This window comes from Cetorhinus maximus, chromosome 26, assembly GCF_964194155.1.
Source record: "Cetorhinus maximus chromosome 26, sCetMax3.hap1.1, whole genome shotgun sequence".
NCBI lineage: Eukaryota > Metazoa > Chordata > Chondrichthyes > Lamniformes > Cetorhinidae > Cetorhinus > Cetorhinus maximus.
This window is the reverse complement of record NC_135904.1, coordinates 31,230,180-31,249,624: the sequence shown is the minus strand read 5'-3', so window position 1 is coordinate 31,249,624 and position 19,445 is coordinate 31,230,180. Positions and strand designations below refer to the sequence as shown.

General features: G+C 41.3%; 1 protein-coding gene across 2 annotated transcripts in view; it reads right to left on the bottom strand.

Moving 5' to 3' along the window:
• adamtsl3 (ADAMTS-like 3) overlaps positions 1-19,445 on the bottom strand; it is a 601,993-nt gene that overhangs the window by 180,021 nt on the left and 402,527 nt on the right. For both annotated transcript variants that reach the window (XM_078530447.1, XM_078530448.1), the window contains exons 13-15: positions 6,213-6,417; positions 5,566-5,713; positions 2,165-2,249 (exon numbers count right to left, since the gene is read on the bottom strand). In XM_078530447.1, the coding sequence (XP_078386573.1) occupies positions 2,165-2,249; positions 5,566-5,713; positions 6,213-6,417 (438 nt within the window). The remainder of the gene's footprint in view (positions 1-2,164; positions 2,250-5,565; positions 5,714-6,212; positions 6,418-19,445) is intronic.

The window sequence follows — 19,445 nt, the reverse complement described above, 5'->3', positions numbered from 1 at the left end:
TTCTCAGGAATGCATTCTTGTTACTTCTAAGCTCAGCTCTTATTAGCATCACTCACTCTTATTCATTATGGCTTTCCTTAAATCAGTCAATGGCTGTTCTTAATATTTAACTTACTTTGATGTATGGTGAAGGCTTGCTGGCACATTAAAGCTCATTCACCACCAGATCTCTAGATGATGGAATGGCTATGCTACTGAACTGCATGTCATTTCTACAGTGCAGACATTATTTCCCATGGGAGTTACAATCCGATGCACAGTGCAGTGCCAACTGCCTGTAATACCGTTGTTAGCAGTCTTTTAGAAACATTTTCATACTTCAAAGTTTAAAAGCAATGGGCCCAACTTTTTCTTTGGATCCCTGCTTGTTGCAGGGCAGGGACAATGCACTGGCAGAACTTTGCGCCAGGATTGGGGAATACAAACATGAGAGGCCAAAAGTGAAGCATGGGTCAAGTCCTTGAAGCTGGCTAAGGTGTCCTTGACCCGAGAGATAATTGTTACTGCACTGGGGCCGAATGGGAAGAATGGGCTCAAAAGCATGCTTTACACTGAGGAGCAGAGAGGTTGACCAAAAGACTGTCATTGTGTATGTTAGTTCAGCTCCTTAGCTATTAAACTATTTCTTCTGCCAAGTTTGAACAGTGCCAAGCATTAGTTACACTTGTACCTGCACATAGACTTTTTAATGGGCTTTCGGTCTAGAAGTTCATCCCAGCCAACTATCGAGAAAGGACAGGACAGAGCCCTTGGACCCATATGAACCCAACAAGCAATTATGTGTCAATCAGGTTGTCAAACTATTAGTGAGCAACGCAGAGTCTGAAGCAGGAAGTGTCATATTTAATTCACTGTCAAATAAGGTGCAGAAAGTGAAATTCAAGTCCACATAGGTTCTCAAAGAGTCCATCCTAATTACATATGCAGAAACCAACTGCAGTCACTCTTCTAAATCTTCAACTCTGATATCTAACAAAGATCAGGGTGAATTTCTGCACAACTCTGAGTCAGGAATGCAACAGTGAAGCTCTTTGCAGGATTTTAAGGATGCAATTAGCTTATCCATGGTTTCGACCGAATACAGAACAAGATGCAATAAACAACTTTGGAAGCCCAAAGAGGAATATCACTTCAGAAGTAGTATGTCAAAACATGTTGAGAGTTTTCCGAAATATTTGATTATTTTTGCTTTAATTAATGTGGTATTTGTAGAACTTGGGACAATTTTTTTGTTTTACCTCAAGTTCACATTGATCGATAAGGGATGGTTCTGAGTCTTGAAGCAAAAATAATGGACTGTGTTTTCCAGGCCCTGTGATGGCGGACTTGGAGATGGGGGGGATGGGAAAATAGTGGGGAGCTGCCACGGCCCAGCTTGTTGATGCAGTCCCGCCATCAATGAAGTTTCCTCTGGGCAGACAGGGAGCCAGATTGGCTGCCTGCACAATGGAAGCACACAGCCAATTACGCTGATTGCAGGCCCAATTGGGATCCCATTTTGTGGGTGCGCCAGTACTTCTTCGCTAGTAGAGAAACCACCTGCTGTGTCCAGAGGCTGTTGTCTCCGTGGAGGTGACCTGTCAAGGGGCCATCAGAGCAGGAGGCACCATGCCTCAAAGAGGGGTACGCAGGCAGGAAATGCCACACCCGCAGCCTGAACGATGCACCTGGAAGAGGTTACCCTTCCGCTTCGGGGAGCCTAAAGGCTTTTCCCTAATAATTTTAACTTTAAATACATGCTTCTGAGGGTGCCTCCATGTTAAGCAATTGCCAACCTACTTCAGCAGCGCCTACCTCTCCTGATGGGATTGCCAAGGCTCCAGATCGGCTGGGTTTCTGATTGAGCTGACAGCATAGAGAGCCAACCTGCCACCCTCAGCAGGATGGCGAGCGTAGGGTCGGCCGATTAGGAGACAGCCCCCAGGAAGATTGTGCCGTGGGGTACGTTACCTGTTACCCCATTTGGTGGCAACATTGGAGCCCCAAAGCTTGTGCGAAAATCCAGCCCAATGTTCAATCCTCAAAAGATCAGTATTTAATTGTACAAATTGAAGACCACTAAAACATGCTGCACAAGTACATTGGTTACGACTCTCAAAGCTATCTCACTATTAAACAAATACTGCATTAAGCATAATGTGAAAACGAAAACCCGTGAACTCACATTGGCTCCTCAGATGCAGCTCTAGGTTCCTGCAGTTCCTGTGCTTGCTTAATCCAGGGTACTTTAGCTTCCACAGGAAGTTTTTCTGGAAATACCATGCATATGTCAAACCCATGGGTCCCCAGACTCATTCAAAACAATAATTACATTGTACCATTCAATTAAGAATTCTTTCCTGTCGGTATAATCGTATTAGTTCCCCAACTGAAGTTCTCAAAATGTTATTGTGCATTTTAAATCAAACAGATATCCATTTTCCAGGATAACATGAGTTACTACTCCCTTGGGATAGTTATTGTCCATAGAATGCGAAGACTCCTTTCTCCCCCGGCTCTATAATTTTTTTGACCAGTCCTCTGGGCTCTCTATTAATTGTAACCTATTTAGATCATTCTAAAAGCAGCTCAGCAGAGTACCAGTGACATAGTTAGTCAATCACACAGGTAACACCACAGGCTTTGCAAATACACTGCAGAATTTTCATGCAAATGCATAATATATCCGTAAGGAATTCCTGCCTTCAGTATATAATAAGAATTCTGCCTTTCGATTAGAGAGTTGCAAATTCCATCATTTAAGAAGGGAGGGAAAAACCAGGTAACTTTAGGCCTGTCAGTTTAATATCAATTGTAGGGAAGTTACTGGAATCTATCAATAACAGAGAGAGAGAGAGAGAGAGAGAGAAAGAAAGCACTTGGATAGTTATTCGTTAATTATAGAAGTTCAGTATGGATTTGTGAAGGGTAGGACAATTCTGAGGAGGTCACAAGGAGATGAACGGCTGTTATGATATGCCGGGTGGCAATTGCCGGGCTGACCAAATCCCAAAGGGAATCTTGGTGAAGCTATCACACCAATTTGCAATTTGTATTTGTTACAAGAGGTATGTGTACTGAAGTCAGAAGTAAGGATTCACTACCATTTTTGGAGGTTAAGTATTAAATTAAAACATTTACTAGAAAAGAAATTGTAATCTCAAGATTAGAGTTACACAATTAAATTTAGTCATACAACATTTCACAAAAAAGCTAGACTCACAAATAAACACCCTTTTCCAGGCAACAGTCCCTATAGGTTCTTAATCTATAAAAATCCAGTAATATTACTATATTTCACAGGCTTCTCTCTCCCTCTCACTCGACAATGGAAATCCAAGGCTTGTAACAAAACCTTGTTTTCTGGAACAATCAAACACTTCTCTGGGGTGACTAGAGGCTGCTTACTTCACTGGTCTGTCCTCGCACAGCACACTTCAAGATCTCACATGGTGACCCACACCATACAGCTTTCAATCTTTCCTTAATTATGGTTTTTTTCCTCCTTCATCTGTAATCCCATTGTCTTAACTTTCTTTGGAAGTTCTCTCTCCCAGAATATAATTTTTTTTCATGTTGTCTTTATGGCCACTACTTGCAGAAAAATAAACTTAATCACTTTGCTTTATTTATTTATGATCTTTGGCAGTTGTAAAACTTCTTTTCAATTCTCTTGGAAATTAAACAGTTAAAAATTCAACTCCTCATTTATCTCCTAATGCAAATTCCTATTCATGTTGTATTTACTGGTATCCCATCTTAACTTGTTCATCTCCCCTTCAAAATGCCTGCTTTTACCTAACCCTTTGTTGATTTAAATCTTGCAGTCTGACTGTCTTCAATTTAATTAAATTAGTCACACACACACATACACACAGCCCCCACAAGGCTGCTTCACAGTATCCCACAGTAATATTGGAAAATAAATTATATTTTTCTTTACACGGGAGAGCAACTCATGATGTTTCAACAGAAAATGCTGGAAATACTCAGGAGGTCTGGCAGCATCTGTGGATAGAGAAACAGAGTTAATATTTCAGGTCGATGATTTATCATCAGAACTCAAGTTAGGACCAGAATGGAAGAGGGTGGTTACTATATTGCTAATGTTGAGGCAACAAAAAAGCAATTGGGAAGTCAATAATAGTGGAGAAAAAGTAATGTTAAGTGGTAGTGGCATGCCAATAGAAGCTGGCTGAATATTTGCAGACAATGTTGCTGCATGTAGATGACACCTCTTACAGCACTCATGAATGAGCTGGTAGCTAACACAAAAGGGAGGTGGTTGTGGTTGTTGGAGGTCAGTCATCTCAGCTCCAGGACATCACTGCAGGGGGTCCTCAGGGGAGTGTCCTCAGCCCATTAATCTTCAGCTGCTTCATCAATGACCTTCTGTCCATCATAAGGTCAGAAGTGTTCGCTGATGACTACATAATGTTCAGCACCATTTGCAACTCCTCAGATACTGAAGCAGTTCATATCCAAATGCAGCAAGACTTGGACAATATCCAGGCTTGGGCTAACAAGAGGCAAGTAACATTTGCGTCACACAAGTGCCAGGCAATGACCATCTCCAACAAGAGAAAATCTAACCATCGCCCCTTGACGTTCAATGGCATTACCATTACTGAATCCCCCACTATCAACATCGTGGGGGTTACCATTGACCATAAACTGAACTGGACTAGCCATATAAATACTGTGGCTTCAAGAGCAGGTCACAGTTTAGGAATTCTGTGATGAGTAACTTACCTCCCAACTCCCCAAAGTCTATCCACCATCTACAACGCACAAGCCAGGACTGTGATGGAATACTCTCCACTTGCCCGGATGAGTGCAGCTCCCACAACACTCAAGAAGCTCAACACCATCAAGGGCAAAACAGCCCGCTTGATTGGCACCACATCCACAAACATTCACTCCCTCCGCCACCGACACACAGTAGCAGCAGTGTGTACCATTTATAAGATGCACTGCAGGAATTCACCAAGGCTGCTTAGACAGCACCTTCCAAACCCATGAAGACTACCACCTAGAAGGACAAGGACAGCCAATAGATGGGAACACCACCACCTGGAAGTTCCCCTCCAAGTCATTCACCATCCTGAGTTGGAAATATATCACCGTTCCTTCACTGTCGCTGGATCAAAATCCTGGAACTCCCTCCCTAACAGCACTGTGGGTACCTACACCACATGTACTGCAGCGGTTCAAGAAGGCAGCTCACCACCACCTTCTCAAGGTCAACTTGTGATGGCCGATAAATGCTGGCCCAGCCAGCGAAGCCCACATCACATGAATGAATAAAAAAAAAGCTGAGGGGTCCTATTTCAAAAAGAGCAGTAGGAACAGAAGACTGAAAGATCATTAAAGTGATAAATGTTTCATAAAACATGACATACATAATACTAAAAGGAAACCACAATTAAGCTTTATCGACAAAATTACTAAACACATTGCTATTGGATCTTTAGAATTTAATTGTACACATGTTCAGTCTATTTAATCATTCTTCTAAGTTAGCAGGTTGTAGAGGAATAGAGTTGTCATACAGAGAGCAATGAAGGCATTTTGTTATAAAATTACCTTTTGTTTTGTAACATGGAATTAGCACAGTGCACTCCTCCTTTATGTGTGGTTTGAGCTGTGAGTTACACCCCCCAGTGTGTTGCCCTCTGTAGTCTATACATAGTACAACTCTGTACCGCAGGCCTCGTCCACATGTTACTGTGCACTGTAAGGAAACGCAGAGATTCTTAACAGCTTCTTGTTCATAAAAAGAGTACTTATCGGTTGTTAAAACAGTCTAATTAATGGCACTCTTCTTATCTTTCATTTACATTTCAAAAAAGGATATTTCAGTCCAGTGTTAGTTAAAGTGTTGGTTTTATTTTATACATATTATGAAACAACTTAGACTTGCACATTCTATCCTCTCTCCATAATACTTATATTAACATTGAAAAAGGCTCTCTTTATTGAGTGTCCATTTCTTACAGTTATCAAAATTTTCTCATCAAAATGGTGAAGTATTGGTTTTCATCATTCAAAATATGAGCTCAGATTTTACCATTGGAGAGCTCTAACACTGGCAGAGAAACAAGTGAGGTAACGATGGCATATAAATAATACCAGTTGGAAAATCTGAGTTGTTGACAGATTTAATTTATGCAGGGATAACTGATTAATCAACAAAATTATACATTAAAGAGCTAAAAAAAAGTGTATCTTACTGGTGACCATTCCATGGCAATCCATTTTGGGCAGTCAAAAAGGTTGCAGTTTTGAATTACTGCAGGTTTAAAAGCGTACATGCACTTCCACTCCTCAACTGCAATAATTTCACCATACATGTTCTCTTCAATACAAGGAACACTTCGAGTTTGTATTCCACCTCCACAGAAAACTGAACATGCAGTCCAAGGGTTGCTTTCCCAGCTGGTAAAATAAAACACAGTCCAATAAACATCATCAGAATAAATTTGCGTGCATTAGAAGATCTTTCCTGATATTGCTCATTGGGAGTGAAAACCCGGAGTTCATTTTCTGATGTTCACTGCAGATTTGAAGGAACCTGACTGCAGAACACATTGTTATGTTAAAGCAAATTTTACTAAGTATGTGTCACTAAGGTAATACATAACATAACTGACGTGTTAAAACATTTACTGATACTTAAAGATATGAGCTTCGTATTGAGAATATTTGTAAATCTACCAATTCACAAAAGTTGCTTTGTTACTTTAAGATTTCTTCAAAGGTGCTGTTCCCAGCAAGCCATCTTGTCCAATGGGAGTGCAAGTTAGGGAATGGATGTTAGTGTCGTAGCTCTTTCTCTAATCCTGTCAAGTAAGACTCAACCTTTCTGTTTCTGGCCTCCTCCCCAAATCCACTGTTAAAGCATTCACCACATTGCACTAAAAAAAGACTGGCTAGCAAGTGGATGATCGGCTCTGTAACAGTCTCACCAATGATCATCACAAGAAGTTGCAGCGATCCTATCAAATTTATTCATGGGTACAAATCTTAACTTATTTTATCTCAAACAACTATGCTACAATTTTAATTTTACTTGCACATTTGTTAGGAAGCACCTTTCTATGCATTTATGGCAGTGCCTTTTCATATCCTAAGGACTTCTAAAGAACAAGCAATGGGTCACACTTGAAGTGCATTTGCTGTTACAATGGCTCCTGTATTGCCAATATGCACAAAGCAAAGTCCCACAAACACCAAGTGAATGAATGAGCACATATCTTGTCATGAACACTGAACTTTTACAAAATGATTATGTTTTAAAATGTCCCTTAAACTTAAAGTAAACCAGATAGTTCTGAAAACTGGGACGGTGAATTCCTGGTAATCACCTCAGTTGGTAGAAATGCCAATGTGATCCCAGGTTGCCATGGGGAATGAAACTCAAATAGAAACCCACTTAGGTGTCAAGTGGCAGTTTTAGCACCTTTTCACAGGAGGTCACAGAACAGAAGAAAAGCTGCTGCTGAGAAACAGGCAGCAGAGAGAACAAAAGCTGCTGTGGAGAAGCAGGAAGAACTGATTGCATTACAGAGCAAGCAGGATACTTGTAAGGGTTCAGTTTCTGTTCACAGGAAAGGGGACAGAACAGACGGGACTGTTGAAGATTTAGAGAATGGGGATTCATCGACGTGCCCCCTGCTGGTGATAATCGGATCTGGAAAACTCATGCAACGTAGAATGGGTGTCGAAGGACACTGAGGGATTTGACCTAGCACGGTGAGGAGAGGTGAACCCTTTGCTGAAGAGCTGGGAGTGACTTTGAGAGTGTATCTTTAATGTTTAACATCTGCCTGAATGGTGGCGTAGAGTAAGAGCGTTTTGCAAAGCATATTTCAGCTGCATTAGTTGGTTAACAAGCAATGCACCTTTTTCTTTACCTTGATGTATCAAATTTCCTGTTAATTGGTATTTGATTTATGTTGATTTTAGTCTGTTGCAATAAAGTTTTAAGAAGTGAAATCCTGTCCGTCAGTTTCTTTCTGTTGGCATCGTAGGGATTGCTTTAAAAATGTTGTCAGGCTCTAACAATCTCTAATACAAAAGCAAGATACAGCAAATGCTGAAAATTTGAAATATAATAAAATACTCAGGTGGCCAGGCAATGTGTGTGGGGAAGAGAGCAGCGTTAACATTTTAGGCTGGTGAACCTTCATCAGGCGTGGACTGCATTACAGATGGAACAGATTTTAAGCAACAACAGAGGTGGGGAAAGTGGGGATGGGAGTTAAGAAAAGAAAGGGAGGTCTGAGAGAGGGCGAAAAGCAGGAGAGATTAAATTACAAAAGAGATGACGGTAACAGGCAAAAGGAGGTGGCAACAGGACAAGTGTGCCTAGAGGAGGTGTAAATGGGAATCACATAATCATTGCCAGCGGCTGCTGTCCGGAAAAGTGGGGGCAATGGCTGTGATCTGAAATTGTTGAACTCAATGTAGCATTCAAAAGGTTTTAAAGTTCCTAATTAAAGGATGCGGTACTTTAAAAAAAATTCTTTCATGGGGCGTGGGTGTCGCTAGCTAGGCCAGAATTTATGTTCCCCATTCCTAATTGCCCTTGACAAGGTAGTGAGGAGCTGCCTTTTTGAACCACTGCAGTCCATGTAGTGTAGGTACACCCATAGTGCTGTGAGGGAGGGAGTTCTCAGATTTTGACCCAGTGACAGTGAAGGGACGGTGATAAATTTCCAAGCCAGGATGGCGTGTGGCTTGGATGGGAACTTGCAAGTGGTGGTGTTCCTATGCATCTGCTTCCCTTGTCATTCTAGGTGGTAGAGGTCACGAGATTGGAAGGTGCTGTCGAAGGAGCCTTGGTGAGTGGTTCCTCAAACTTCCACTGAAACACTGCAGGAGACCAAGAATTGAGGGGTCAGAGTTGGGATCAAAATGACAGGGCTGAACTGCACTGAAATTCAGGGTCACACACGCGGGTAAATGGGGGTGTGCAGCAAATCGATCACCCAATATGCACAGAATCTTTACAGTGCAGAAGGAGGCCATTCAGCCTATCAAATCTGCACTGGCTCTCTGAAAGAGTATTCTATCTAGTCCCACTCCCCTGCCCTGTCCCCATAACTCTGCACGTTCTTTCTTTTCAGATAGCAATCCAATTCCCTATTGAATACCTAGATTGAAGCTACACCCACCACCCTCTCAGGAAGCTCATTCTGGGTGAATGTAAACCATTTTAAATCTCTGCCCTCTAGTTCTCAATGTTCTCTTGAGTGGGAATAGTTTCTCACTATTTACCCTGTCCATACCCCTCAGGATCTTGAATACCTTTATCAAGTCTCCTCTCAGCCTTCTTTTCTCCAAGGAAAACAGCCCCAATCTCTCCAATCTATCCTCATAGCTACAGTTCTTTATCCCTGGGGTCATTCTTGTGAATCTCTTCTGTACTCTCTCCAATGCCTTCACATCCTTCCTCAAGTATGGCGCCCAGAACTGGATGCAGTACTCCAGTTGTGGCCTAACTAGTGTCTTACACAAGTTCAACATGACCTCCTTACTTTTGTACTCACTGTCCCTATCAATAAAGCCTCAAATACTAGGTGCTTTAACTGCTCTCTCAACATGCTCTGCCATTTTCAATGACTTATGTACACATGCACTGAGGTCCTTGTGTTCCTGCACCTCTTTTAGAGTTTCTCCCTTTATTTTATACTGCATTTGGTTTTCCCAATGTAGAGGAGGCTGCGTCATGACAGTGAATACAGTATACCAAATTGAAAGTATAAGTATATTACTGTTTCACCTTGAGGGAGTGCTCAGGGGCCTGGATGGTGGGAAAGAAAGGCCTCCTGACTCATATCTAAGAATGCTACCAAATGAACTGAACCTCAAGTGTCAGCAACTATAATAATTAGGGAGGATTGTTTAATCGAAGCAAAATAGAGTTGTGTTTCATTATTTATAAGCATATCTCTTCTAACCTCCATCAGATTAAATGCTTGTATCAGAACTATATAACATACAAACATACGAATTAGGAGCAGGAGTAGGCCACTCAGCTCCTCAAGTCTGCTCCGCCATTCAATAAGATCATGGCTGATCTGATTGTAACTTCACTTCCACATTCCTGCCTACCCCTGATAACTTTTCATCCTCTTGCTTATCAAAAATCTATCTATCTCTGTCTTAAAAACACCCAAAGGCTCTGTTTCCACTGCCTTTTGAGGAAGAGAGTTCCAAAGACTCTTAACCCTCAGAAATAATTTCTCCTCATCTCTGTCTTAAATGAACAACCCCTTATTTTTAAACAGTGACCCCTAGTTCTAAATTCTCCCACAAGAGGCAACATCTTTTCCACATCTACCTTATATGTTTCAACCAAGTCACCTCTTACTCTTCTCATCTCCAACAGGTACATTCTAGTCTGTCCAATCTTTCCTCATATCAAGGTTCAAAGTAGCATGTTCTTTAAAAAAAAAATGCGATATATTCTTTGATGGGGTATGGGTGTCATTGGCAAGATCGACATTTGTTGCCCATCCCTAATTGCCCTTGAACAGAGTGGCTTGCTAGGCCATTTCAGAGGGCAGTTAAGAGTCAACTGCATTGCTGTGGGTCTCATGTCACATGTAGGCCAGACCAGATAAGGATGGCAGATTTCCTTCCCTAAAGGACATTAGGGAACCAGATGGGTCTTTGTGACAATTGGTGACAGTTTCATGGTAACCATAACCAAGACTAGCTTTATATTCCAGATTTAATTAATAGAATTTACATTCCACCAGCTGCCACAGTGGGATTTGAACCCATGTCCCCAGAGCGTTGGCCTGGGGGCTCCAGATTACTAGCCCAGTGACAATACCATTATGCCACCATCTCCCCAGTTATGTAACATAACTTATTTAGTTACAACTGCTACCTATGGAGCACAGTGCAAAGCTAGCAATGAACTCCCGGGGAGATCTGAAATACGCACAACTTGTGATAATGAGGGTAACAGGATAGATGGGTAGCAGAGCAGCTGCCTCAGCAACCATATGGTCTGAGTTTCAGCCGTGGGACTGTTGCCATTTGAATGTGTCTGCCACTGTGGGGCATGTTTCTGGTTAATTTTCTGTTTGGACGCTATTTGGGATGCCATGGAACATCTGGAATCTTAACTTTACAGTCAGGGAAAGCTAACATAATCATATCCTTCTGTAAACCAATCATAGTGATACTGAAAGCAGTTCTGATGGAACCTGCGCTCCAGATTGCCCTAACCTGCTTGCTGCAGTGCTTAGCCTGTTAACAAACGGCCTTTCTGAAACAGATAAGAAGTTAGTTGGACCAAAAGACTTCTCTTTAAAAAAATCTGTGATTCTTTGATTCACATATAATGGGTCCAAAATTGTAGACTGCAATTCCCCTCTCTGATGGTTGAATAATCCTCCTCAGCACCTACAGATTATCTGGTCAATTATTAAATTGCTGTTTGTCGGCCCTCACTGTGCACAAATTGGTTGCCCTATTTTCCATATTGTAACCGTGACTACACTTCAAAAGAAAAAAGTACTTCATTAGCTGTAAAGCACTTTGGAACGTCCTGAGGTCATATGTCTTTTTTGCCCTGAGCAAACTTAGACCATACTCATTTACAAATGACCAGAGACCACACTTGCAATGTGAAATATCCAAACACATTTGCATCAAATTCCTCTCTGCTAAATAAGCAGGTTAACACCTCAGTTTTAATGGCCGAGGATAAAAATTGATCCAAGTAATTATGCAATCAGTATTAAAATCTTACTCAAAGTAATTTTCAAACAATATCAGCGGGCTATTTATTAGATAGCCTTGTTTTTATGTCACTAATTTTTTCCTACTTTGAGTTCTATGTATTATGGACCATTGACTTGCAATTTTTTAAAACAATATCTCTCAATTATTTCCTTTGTACATAAGATCCACTTGCTTAAATACATTTATTTGCACGAACTAGCAGATTGACTCCCACCAGATTAGTTACGTTTTTTTTTACAATTTGGATTCATGACCTAACCAACACCAATTAAAATGCCAGATAAGTATTTGCAATTTTTAAGGCAAAAATCCCAAAAGTGAGTGATAAAATCAAGTATGAAATGACATGAGTGTTTCAGTCATTTGTGCAGACATTTTATTCGAAAAATAATGGATTATGGAAAAGTAAATGCTTGCTCCAACAGATTGTGCTCTGGGATAAACCAATCCATTTTGAACTGGATTGGAGACTTAAGTATTGAACCACTTTTGGCATCACATCACTGTGGAGGAGATGGGAAATAATTTTCTTCAATTCTTTGCCCGTAAGCAGGTATGGCCCACAGTGCCATAACCTTCACAAAGGGCAGGATGAGGAGGCAGGTCCCGAATCCATACACGACAGGACAGGGATCAAATCCCGTGCTGTTGGCACCAATCTGATCAACAATGGCCATCCAGACAACTGAACCAACCAGCCCCCTGCCCATCCTCTCCCTAAAAGGGGTCCAAATTGCAATGGCAACATGTACTTTTATTTGCACATTGTAGCCTGGAGCTATGAATATTGACTGTTGAGGCTCCAACATTCTTTCCTTCACATGGCTGACCAGGAATCTCTCCCGCTCTTCGTGCCCGCCATTGGCATTGTCAACCTGTTTGTCCACATTATGAATGCACCTTCCTGGGGTGGGACTTGAACCCGGAGCTTCTGGTTCAGAGGCAGGGGCACTACTCACTGCACCACAAGAACTCCAGAAGGGAAATACGGCAAATGATACAAGTGGAAATAAATAAATCAGTTCTTCTGTTGAGGGGAGTAGGACTTTATTCTGAGGAAGCAGATAGCAGGAGCTTTCATGTTAGGTAATGCATTTAGGGAAGGCTAACAAAGCAAAGGAATAGACAGTAAATGGTAGGATACTGAGAAGTGCAGAGGAACAGAGGGACCTTGGAGTGTATGTCCACAGATCTCTGAGGGTGACTGGGTGGTGGATAAGGTGGTAAAGGCGGCGTGGTCAAGAAGGCATATGGGATACTTGCATAGAATATAAGAGCTGAGAGGTTATGCTGGAACTGTATAAAACACTAGTTAGGCCACAGCTAGAATGCTGCATGCATTCTGGTCACAGTATACAGGAATAATGTGATTGCACTAGAGAGGCCTGGACTGGAGAATTGTAGTTGTGAGAAAAGTTTGGATAGGTTAGGGTTGTTTTATTTGGAACAGAGGAGGCTGAGGGGATATCTAATTGAAACATATAAAATTATGAGGGGTCTAGATAGAGTGGGGAGTTTTGTGGCACAGTGGGTAGCGTCCCAGCTTCTGTGTTCTGGGTACAAGTCCCACTCCAAATGCAGAATTTCACGACCTTGTTGTGGCGAGGGCGGGAACATAAAACGTGGTGAGCCATTCAAACGTCCATTGACTTCAGCAGGGCTGTAAAATCCTGCCAGCATAAAATTCCGCCCCACAACTTCATGGCCAAGGAAGGTGCATTCATGACACAGCTGAACAGACGGAGTATCAACTTGCGAATCCTTCTAACACACGCCAACGGAAAGCAGAGAGAGCGGGAGAGATTCCTGGTCAGCCATGTGACAAAAAGAAAATTGGAGCCTTGATCATCACTGCCCGTAACCCCAGGCTACATCATGTATGTAAAAGTGCGTGTTGCCACAGAAGCTCGGATTCCTTGATGAGAGGGCGGGCGGGGAACAGTTGCTCATTTGGCTGGAAGGCCGGTGTGGATCAAATTTGTGCCAAAAGCACGAGGTTCAATCCCCATTCCGACTTGGGTGGATTTGGGGCCTACTTTCTTACCTACCCAGCACTGTGGGTTAGACCTGCCTTTGGGCAGAGAACCGAAGAAGACTGAATAGATAGCAAGGCCCTATTCCCCTTGGTCCATAACCTGGAAACTTTGATGTGGGGCAAGAGGTAGAGGGTTTAGAAGGGATTCAAGGGGAAACACTTTCACCCAGAGGGTTGGAGGTGTTCCGGAACTCTCTGCCTCAAAAGATGGTGGAAATGAAAAACCCTCATAACATGTAAAATGTTCGTAGATATGCACATGAAGTAACGTAACCTACAGGGTATGGACTGAGAGTGGGAAGTGGGATTAAGCCAGATGGCTACTTTTCGACTGCCATGGATACGAGGAGCCCAATGGTCTCCATCCATACTGTAAACTTCTGAGACTCTACAATAATTCTTTCCTGGGTGAGGTGGACTCATTCATGAAGGACTGTTTTGCTGCATCTACTTAGCAACAGTTCTATTGCTGTATCTTAATTACAGAGCCATGGTTTTCACTTTAATAAGTGAAGAAGTGATAGGGCAGCAAATCAGCACAGATAATGATCCAATTTCGAGTACAAATAACATTTGAGGACTATTGAACTTTATGGTCAAAAAGTCATAATTTGTTTTCATGTTAAGTGATTTCAAAAATATTTGCTAAATAAATCACATATGGGGCGAACACCATTTAAATTGGACTGGTGAAATCATAAATGTATAAAATATTTCAGACAGCTGCAGCACACAAAACACAAGTAAGATTGGAAGCCATCTGTGCCTCAGGGCAGAACATTAGCAATCCACTCCGCTTTTTCAAACGCTCAAAAACAGACAGACCACAACAAAACCTTAAATGGAAATAAACGCAACTAATTAAATTAGAGGTAAGATCATGCTGAATTAGACTGACTTACTGAAACAATGAAGACAGGAGAAATGAAAAAATGGTTTTAAAAAGCCAAATAGCAAAGAAACCAACTGAAAGAAAATTGTTAGCAGCAACTGAAAGGATTTAAATCCGATTTCCTGTTGGCCATTTTTATAACAAGCTTGTCAGCGCCTAGTAGCTGGTATAGAGCGGTTAGAAAGCGAGCTGCCACATTCAAAATTTAAACATAAAAAGAAACATAAAAAGAAATATGAACATGAATCAACATTGAGAAACAAAATGTAAAATTGTATTCTGGTACACTTGACAATAAAAATACCTTGGTTAGAGTAACATTATACCCATATTATTCCTCCATATAATACATTGCGCAGCAAGTGTAGTTGTAATTATATACTCATACATATCCATATATTCTCTTATTCATGTCCGATAGGGCTAAAACCTGGTATTGAAATCAACTGACAGTAAATGAGTAGATGTTTATTATCCCAAAATCTGGTGACCAGTACTTTATGTGCACTTGATTAAAGAGCCGAAAGGTGCTACACAGATTCCCATGACCTTCATCAATATAATTCTGGGTTGGTTGGCAGGTAACAGAATTACAGAATTGTTACAGCACAGCACATTGTTATAGCCTTTGGCACTGGCTTTCTGAACGAGCATTTCACTTAGTGCCATTCTCCTGCCTTCCCCATAACCCTGCACATTCTTCCCTTCCAGATAACAGACTAATTACTTTCCAAATGCTGCAATTCAACCTGCTTCCACCATACTCTCAGGCAGTGTATTCCAGATCTTAACCATTTGCTGCATGATAAAGTTCTTTGTCATATCACTTTTGCTTCTTTTGCCAGATTACCCTTTAATTTAAAGGAGATTGGTTTTTAATTCCAAGAGACTCCAGGGCAATTCTGGAAGGTTGGCAACCCTGCACGTGCAGACTCTGCGCCTAACACTTTCCTTTTGCGATCCCTACCAAACTGTCCTTCCTTCAAACAGGCCTTATCTACCACATCTATTTGGTGTTTCACCTGCAACCTGGATGAAACAGGTAGGTTTCTATTTGATGAAAGTTCAAGCACAGGTGTCAGCCAAAGCTGTGATATGAACCCAGGCACTCCAGCTTGCAATGCGAATCAGCATAAACAGTTCTCAGCTCCTAGTGATGTATTTCACAGCCAACAATACAAGAGCAATCAACACCAACAACTTGTATTTAAGTGGCACCAAGACCCTTCCCAGAAGAATCATCAAACAAGTTTTGTCACTGAGCCTCAGGAGGAGATTTTAGGACAGGTGATCAAAAGAGTTAGGTTTTAACAGTCATCTTCAAGGAGGAGAGGGAGATGGAGAAGTGGAGGTTTGGGGAGGGAATTCCAAAGATTAGGATCTTTGCAACTGAAGGCACAGTCCCCATCGACAAGGGGCTCACATATGCAGCCCAATTTGTCATCTTTGACGATTTTATCCTGCCTGTCAACACTGGGACATCCAAGTGAAGGAATAAACAAGTTAGGTAATCCGATACATGATTAGAGGATCATAATTTTCTAATCATAGGGGATTTAAATATCCTCAGGATGCAATGTAGGAAATACCAGAAAAGAGGTCTGAAAGCAATTGCACTGAAGTGGACATGGACTGCTTTCTTGTGCAACATGTGAAATGGCTAATATAATATAAAATAATAATAGAAAATGCTGGAAAAACTCAGCAGGTCTGGCAGCATCTGTGGATCGGAGAAACAGAGTTAACATTTTGAGTCTGGATGACCCTTCTTCAGAGTCAGACCTGCTGAGTTTTTCCCGCATTTTCTGTTTTTATTTTAGATTTCCAAAATCCACAGTATTTGCTCTTATTTAAGTGAAATGGCTACTTTAGTAAATGTTATTGCGAAGGATGAGGGGTAAAAAGGAGTATGTTTAACAAAACAGAAGCATGCAAACATTATGAACATTCGAATTAATTCTACTTCCTTGTTTCCGCAATATACCATCGACTCTCTTGTCAATCAAGAATCTATCTAAAACAAAAATAAAAATACCTGGAAAAACTCAGCAGGTCTGGCAGCATCTGCGGAGAGGAACACAGTTAACGTTTTGAGTCCGTATGACTCTTCAACAGAACTAAGTAAAAATACCTCTTTGTCCTTTTGTCTGTGACATCTTTTGGCTATCTCCACCTATCACTGGCCCTCTATCCAGCTCTACCCCCCTCCTTAAACCAGCTTATATTTCACCTCTTTTCTATTTTTACTTAGTTCTGTTGAAGAGTCATACGGACTTGAAACGTTAACTGTGTTCCTCTCCACAGATGCTGCCAGACCTGCTGAGTTTTTCCAGGTATTTTTATTTTTGTTTTGGATTTCCAGCATCCGCAGCTTTTTGCTTTTATCTAAGAATCTATCTAACTCAGCCTTAAACAAGTTCAATGGCTTTGCCTCCACTGCTCTCTGGGGAAGAGAATTCCACAGATTAACGACCCTCTAAGAGAAAAGACCCTCCTCATCTCCATCTTAAACGGGAGGCCCCTTATTTTTAAACTGTGTCCATTAGTTCTAGTACCTCCCACAAGAGGAAACATCCTTTCAGCACCCAGCCTGTCAAGTCTCCTCAGGATTTCATTTGTTTCAATAAAATCATCTCTCAATCTTCTAAACTCCAATGGACACAGGCCCAGCCTGTCAAACCTTTCCTCATAAGATAGCCCCTTCATCCCAGGAATCAGCCGACTAATCCTTCTCTGCACTGCCTCTAATGTAATTATATTCTTTCTTAAATAAGGAGACCAAAATTAGATACAATATTCCAGACGTGGTCTCAACAATGCCCTATGCAACTGTAGCAAAACATCCCTAGTTTTGTATTCCATTCCCCTTGGAATAAATGACAACATTCCATTTGCCTTCCTAATCACTCGCTGTACCTGCAGACTAATTTTTTTGTCATTCATGTACCAGGACACCCAGATCCTTCTGTACCTCAGGGTTCTCCAATCTCTCTCCATTTAAACAAATGCTGCTTTTCTATTCTTCCTGCCAAAGTGGATAGGTTCCCATTTTCCCACATTATACTCCACCTGCCAAATTTTTTGCTCATTCATTAACCTTCCTATGTCTCTTTGCAGACTCCTTATGTCCTCTTCACAACTTACTCTCCAAACTACCTTAGTATCATCAACAAATTTAGCACCCATACATTTATCCTTTCATCCAAATCACTGATAGAAATTGTAAATGGTTGAGGCCCCAGCACTGATTGTTGTGGCTCTCCACTGGTTACAACTTGCCAACCCGAAAATGACCCAATTACCCTACTCTCCGTTTCACATTAACTAATCAATTCTCTATCCATGCTAATATGCTAACTGCTATACCATGCAGTTTTATGCAGTAACCTTTGGTGTGGCACCTTGTCAAATGCCTTTTGGAAATCCGAGTACACCACATTAACAGGCTCCCCTTTATCCACGTGGCTTGTTACTTCCTCAAGGAACTCTAATAAATTAGTCAAGTGTGATTTCCCCTTCAAAACCATGTTGACTCTGCCTGAATGCATTAAGATTTTCCAAGTGCCCTGCTATAACCTCCTTAATAAGGTATTCCAGCAATTTCTCTACGATAGATGTTAGGCTCACTGGTCTGTAGTTTCCTGCTTTCTGTCTCTCTCCTATCTTGAAGAGAGGAGTTATATTTGCTATTTTCCAATCTGATGGGACCCTTCCAGTATCTAAGGAATTTTAGAAAATTAAAACTATTGCATCTACTATCTCAGCAGCCACTTCTTTTAAGACCCTAGGATGAAGTCCATTAGAACCTGGGGACTTATCAGCCTTTAGTCCTAATAATTTTCTCAGTACCCTTTCCCTGGTGATTGTAATTCTTTTAAGTTCCTCCCTTCCTTTCACCTCTTGATTTACAAGTATTTCTAGGATGTTATTTGTGTCTTCTGCAGTGCACACAGACACGAAATATCTGTTCAGTGTATCCACCATTTCCTTTTTTCCAATTATTAATTCCCCAGACTCTCTCTCTAGAGGACCAACATCCACTCTCATTACTCTTACCCTTTTTAAATATGCTTGGAAGCTCTTACTATATCTTTTCATATTTCTAGCTAGCTTTCTCTCAGTCTAATTCCCCCCACCCCCGTTATTATTTTCATATTCTGTCCAATCCCCTGACCTGTCACTAATCTTCACAGAATTGTGTGCTTTTTCTTTCTATTTTAAACTGTTTTTAACTTCCTTAATTACCCATAAATGATGCATCCTTTCCCCAGAGTCTTTCTTTCTCACTGGAATGTATTTTTGCTGTCTTTTATGATCTCCTTAAATGCCTTCTGACCAACCACTTAACCTAATTTCCCATTTCATTTTAGCCAGCTCTGTCCTCATACCCTTATCATTGCCTTTATTTAAGTTTAAACATGAGAGTTACACCCACTCTTCTCTCTCTCAAACTGAATGCAAAACTTAATCATGTTATGATCACTGCTACCTAGGGGCTCCTTTACTATGAGGTCATTAATTAATCCTGTCTCATTGAACATGACCAGATGTAGGCTTGTTGACCAGGCCTGCTTTCTGGTCGACTCTAGAATGTGCGACTCCAAGAACATTCCCGCATACACTCTATGAACTCATCTTCCAGACTCCCTTTGCAAATCTGATTTGTACAATCTATATGTAGGTTAAAGTCACCCATGATTATTGATGTAACTTTCTCACAAGCCCCCATTATTTCCTCCTGTGTACCCTGTCCTACAGTGTATCTACTGTTAG